Genomic DNA, 6,016 nt, shown 5'->3' with positions numbered 1-6,016 from the left:
TGGAAGTGGGCTTAGCCGTAATGGAAACTTTAGAAGAACTAAAAACAAAAAGTATAAAAATTTAGCAAACGGAACAATTTCGTATATCCCCTTTCAATCTTGCATCCACACAACCAAAAAGTTACACAACAATATTAATAAATTACAATGAAAGAATGACCACTCCATATCTACAAATATGATTTACTTTTTTGATGATGTAAGCCCTCAACTTTACAAAACTTTTACCTGTCTTCCCTTTGGAAAAACAAAGAACGATATGAAAGGAATGAATTACAACTACTATCTATATGGAAAAACCTATATGTATTTGCTAAAAAAACGCTATTGATTAATGTTGATTTGATGAGGATGTAGAAGCCTTTGATGTTAAATCATCGATTGTAGATTGAGCAGTAACCAGCTTCTCTCGAAGCATCACGTTGTATTCATAAAGGTTCTTTAGGTTTTCCTCGATTTCCGATATGCTAATTTCAGAACCGGGCCTGATATCTGCCAAACATAGAGAGAATATAGACGCAAAGTTACAAGTGGTGAGATATGCTGCAGTTGGTTAATTTACATGTTGAGACGGATTCGGGTAGAAATGGGTCATTTTTAGTATTGGTCAAAACGCTCACACTTTTATCACATTGATTATAAATAACTAATGATTGCTCCGATTATAAGCTAAATATTTAAGATAAAAAGATTTAGAAGATTGTATGCATTCAAAAGAGTTCGAGTGACATGCAGCCCATTTGACCTGTTTAGCAAAATAATTTGATTTGGCAACAAGCCTTTCATAAGTGAATGGGTCGAAATCGTCATCTCTACACTAAATCAACGGATATTGATGGTTTAAGATTTAGTCATCGGTATTACCTAATGATGGTGGCAAAGGAATATCATTAGCAGCAGTAATAGCTTGATTATTTGAATGCAAGCCAATATTTTCATTCTTTTCATCGTCTTTCATATCGTGTAACACCTGTAAATGAGACAAATAAAAGCAATTTAATCACATGTCATTTAATAATGTGTGTGATGTCATCGATTGACAAAAATAGTTCACGTTAAATAGCAAGAATGACTTGTATCTAAACTTCTTACCATCTCACTTGATGTGCTAACTTTATTGTTGAAACTGATAGTATCCATTCGTCTTTGTTTCCTTACAGATTGTGATTTCGGAACCGCAAAACAGTTGCAACATTCTATTTCGACAAAAGCTCCATCTTCATACGGCAGTACTCCACGACCCCATGTAAAAGTTACATACTTTCGTAGCTAATTGCAATAATAAAACAGACCATCAAAATCGGATCATACTTGCAATAAGATCATTTAAACAAACAAGTTGGGGGTGTTTGGATGTCGAGTTTGAAAAATCGTTATGGAATATAAAAGATTCATAATCTAACAATTAGGTCTAACAAAAGTGATGTGAAGTTGTAATAATTAGCTCAATCACATGTTTGAGTGCTAGGCAAATATTAATTTTTTCAAGGAATTTATTTATTATATGACCAAAAAATTAGAACACCCCTGTATACTCACTATATTAAGACAACAAACCTTATTCCACCGATCTTGAGCTTTTCGACGATTTCTAATACTTCTTATTACACTATCTTCATGACGAAACCTCTTGAATCTATATTCAAACTACAATGATAAAAACAAAGTATAAGTAAAACAATTAAACAAACAATTGTCGAAATTGGATCTGATGTCTAAACCGGTTTTACTTTATATTATGAAGTTACAAAAAAAGTTATTAGGCTTCTTTCTTTATTAAACTAAACACAATTATGAGTTATGTCACGGTCTAATCTGGGCCATACCAAAACCAAAATGGTACCAAATGGATTTAAACTCATTTCATATTCGGTTTAATTACAGTAAAGGGAATAAGAAGCATACTTGCACCAAAAAGTAGAAAAATATGCCAATGCTAATGCAATACAAGCCACCCAAATCGGCAAGAAAGCCCACTGCATTGTTCGAAAAATAAGATATGTTAGATCATTACGATAGATGTTTAACTCAATATATCTCTATAAATGTGTTTGACTATTTAGTGAAATGTCGTAAAAATCTCTTCATGATCTGGTCAACCAAAATTTTATCCAATAAATAATTTGCAGCTATGATCAACGGGCAAGTACATATATATCAGCAGAAACTACCTCTGTAACATATTTGCAAAATTCACTACATCGAAAAATAAATTTTTTTGCAGTTTTAATTGTACTGAATGATACAGTGTATTCAAGAACTTCATAAAACATACGATTACTTATCAAACTTACATGGGTAAATACTTCAGTTGACTATATATGCGATAAGAGACAAATTTAACGGAGGTGGCACCAACCCATTAAATTATAAATGGATCATTTAGCCTTATGATAAATCTCAATGGTCAAACAGATGAAATGAATGAAAATTGCTTAGAATAAACCGAGTCAAAAGCTGCCTAAAGTTACTTTTGATGCGTAAACCCTCCTAGATCCATTGTTCATACAATAAAATCATATAAAAGAATTTGTCTTACTACATAATACACTAATCTAATATATCTCATATATACATAGGGCTGGGTTCTAGAAAGAACACAATGTTAAGAAAAGTAACGATGAAAACAAAACAAAAAAGTTTCACCCTTTCGTAAATTTATGTGAAGCAGAAAAAATAGTGAAGGTTCACAACGAACTTTTTTCTATGAGGCCAAAAAAGAATAAAGATTCGCAATTAAGAAAATTTGTGAAGCAAACATAAAACATAGGTTCACAATTAGAAGTTTTTGTGAAACAAAAAATATAAACTTTACGGAGTACTTTTTTTACAATTTATGTGAAGCCAAAAAATAATTAACTTTCACAATTAACAATTTTCCCTGAAGCCAACAACTAATGAAGGTTCACAATTAAAATTTTATGTGAAGCAAAGGGTTCACAAATAAAAAATCTGTGAATGAAAACCAATAGTGTTCTCATCATTCTTTTTTAACATTGTGTTCTCAGTGGAGCTCATGCCTATATATATTTTGATTCAAAAGTGTCACTGGGTCAACCCAACCGAGACCGTATCTAACTTCTAATGTCATAAAAGTTACTCACCCGGCCCTAGCGTGCTTTGACTATCGACTTCCACAATGTATGAAGAAAGGAAATTCACATACAATGTGGTATTCAAGAGCCCATCGTTATATCTCTGAAGAGAGGCCTGCAGCTGACTTGTCTCACTATAAGACGAACCCGGAATAAAATCATGAAAAAGCGGCTGTATAAGCCTAAGATCACGCTTATTTCGATATAATCTCGGAAACAAATTAAATTGCAGGATATTAGGATCTCGTCCTCTATAAGTAACAAACTTTGCACTATTTATACTTCCGTTCTTCAATGCACCGCTCACAAAACTGACGTGTTTTTTGTGACGAACGTATGTGGAAGTCAACTTAAACTCGAACCCAACTGCAGCTGCCGGCACGTTTGGTAGGTCAACAAACTGCCATGAAATATATAAATTGTCATGAAGAAACTGGCAGTCGTTGCATTTAAGAGTTATGGTGGGGCCCCTTGAGGTGTTTTGACATGAATAGTTTCCAAAAGTGGAAAGTGGGGCGGTTCGATAGTCGATGAAACCGGGGTTGCCGGTTACTATGTTACTTAGACCTTGGAGATTCGAACAGCTCATGCTAGAAACGGTTGTTATGTTGAACTCCATATCGTTATGAAAAAAAGCTAAATCGGGTGCGTTTGTTGCTACGACACTGTGGATCTCGATTGTTCGCATTGATATAACTTGGTATAGCAACCTGTAATTTTGATTAATTGGAATTAGATAATAATTGGTAGTAACGAAAGTATATATGATTGTTCAATGATCGTGTTTGTCTAGTTTTATAAAAATGGAGAAATTTGGGATGTAGATATGAAACTTTATAGTAATTAACTCACGCAGCAAACAAACCAATAAAAAGAATCCAACTTGCAACTGAGAACGTTCCGCCGAGTTCCGTCTTTCGCTTCCTGACTACATTTTGATCATCCTGCATAGATGACAAATAACAGCATAAAACAGCCAAATTAAACAAAATCGCAAAACTTTGCACCGTATATTTAATACTACAAAGCTTGATGTCAATACAAATATATATAAACATGGAATTCTGTGAGCAGAAACAAGAAAATATTTAAGAAACAATCTCTAAATAAGACAAACCAAAGGGCTTAAACTAAACTGTATCCTAATTTTAATTTAACATACCGTTCAAGTCCTTTATCATTAACATTTTGCTAAGTAATTTTTATAAAGTTTGATTTGGTCATCGTTCTACCTGCACAAAGAAATATATCATTCACAATTTCAGACCTAGAAATCACTTAGTGAAGCCGACTCTTAATATCAAAATATGGAAATAAATCTAGCAATAACTAAATGTTATACCAAATCTATCCTACCAAGATTTACAATTCAGAGACTTACATTATTAAAACAAACATAAATATTCATTTTTAGTTTCCAAATCATAACCCTTTCATATAGGCTATAGCATCACCAATTAACTCATTAGCAGTTAGCTATAAACAGTCAATGAGAAGCCAAAAGTTATGCCAAACAACTTTTTAATCAGACGAACAAAAAGTCTCAAACAAAAAGTGCTTCCAAGTTCAAAATTAACGTATTGTTCAAATTGTTAATCTTCAACATTCTTCACATCACAAATCACAAATCTTTATACAGTTTTACTTGGTACTTAGTTAGCAATCAAAGAACAAACTATGCAAACTTTGAAGCAATCAAATACTTATAAGCTAAAGGGTCAAACCATATCCATATTATGATATCATTCAACTTGTTTGTCTTCAACACTCTTATATTCCTATAATCTTTAATTCTGATTTCCATAACTCAATTAGTCATCCTTCTATGTACATAAAGCATAAAGATATCTACAATTTCTAACCTATCAAATGCTTAGTTAATTTGACTTGTAAAATATCAAATTACATAACTAAATCCAACAATTAAACAAAAAAATAAAAAATTACCAGCCAATGTCTAGTAGCAAATACAACATCCAATCTACTAATCCACCACCTAATCTCAAACCAATTTGTTCTTCCATCACCAAGCTTCCCAAATCTCACCAACAAACAAAACAAAAACCAAGAAGCGAGTATCACTACTGTAGTTTCAAGAAACACAGCTTGTGATTGTGTGTACTTTTTTATTGTATCAAATGAAAATATGTTAGCTGGGATGTTTATTGAATAGTCAACGCCGGAACCCACCTCAAAGTCGCCGTCGCCGGAACTTGTGAACGGAGAACAAGTGTTCTCGGAGGTGTTGTAAAAGTAACCTGGATCACAAGCACATAAACTTGTGTTGTATTTGAAGAAATTGTTGGTTGGGCACTGCATGTTTAATTATCTATTTTTGTGAAATTAATACATGGGTCAATTAGTTCCTTTTTTACAGGAATTTTGTGGGTTTTTTTCTGCAAGTTTAAAGTTGAGATCTTTAAAAATTGATTTTGTGAATCTTGGACAACGAAGAAAAGAATTTGTTGGCGTGTTTGGACATAATTGGTGAGCTTTAGTTTGGACCAGATTTAGAACCATCTTTTAATTTAATACAAAAAAATCGTTAATTTTAATGATGAAAAGTGTAAGAATAACCCTTGGCCTATGTTTGTCAAATGAGAATATGCTAACCTTTGGAGTTTAGTTCTATTTTGGCTAACCTTGTCGTATAGCTTCTCCATAGTTTGTAAGGTAGCTTCATGATTCATGAAACAATCTATTATCGGGCTTCCATAACCGACAATGAGAATTTGTTCAGCGAACGCGAACTCTTTTGACTCATAATGACCTGACGGATGATGGATTTGATCTTCTCTAAATAGAGACTTAAATTGATTCTGGTTTGAAATGGCGGTCGAATTCGAATTATCTTCCTCTAAACTAATCAGTTAGGATTGGAAGAGATCTTGATCGATTGGTTTACTTTCTTTTGTTGGACG

General features: G+C 33.0%; 1 protein-coding gene across 1 annotated transcript; it reads right to left on the bottom strand.

Moving 5' to 3' along the window:
• Positions 1-305: 305 nt before the first annotated feature.
• On the bottom strand, positions 306-5,486 carry LOC139870879 (uncharacterized). Its single transcript, XM_071858644.1, has 8 exons — positions 5,043-5,486; positions 3,948-4,039; positions 3,105-3,805; positions 1,906-1,976; positions 1,558-1,647; positions 1,093-1,269; positions 865-970; positions 306-543 (listed from the first exon to the last, which is right to left on the bottom strand). The coding sequence occupies exons 1-8, from the start codon at positions 5,412-5,414 to the stop codon at positions 332-334; spliced, it is 1,821 nt and encodes a 606-aa protein (XP_071714745.1). The 5' UTR covers positions 5,415-5,486; the 3' UTR covers positions 306-331.
• Positions 5,487-6,016: the final 530 nt, after the last annotated feature.

This window comes from Rutidosis leptorrhynchoides, chromosome 10 (genome assembly GCF_046630445.1).
Source record: "Rutidosis leptorrhynchoides isolate AG116_Rl617_1_P2 chromosome 10, CSIRO_AGI_Rlap_v1, whole genome shotgun sequence".
Lineage (NCBI taxonomy): Eukaryota > Viridiplantae > Streptophyta > Magnoliopsida > Asterales > Asteraceae > Rutidosis > Rutidosis leptorrhynchoides.
This window is presented reverse-complemented; position numbering and strand designations above follow the sequence as displayed.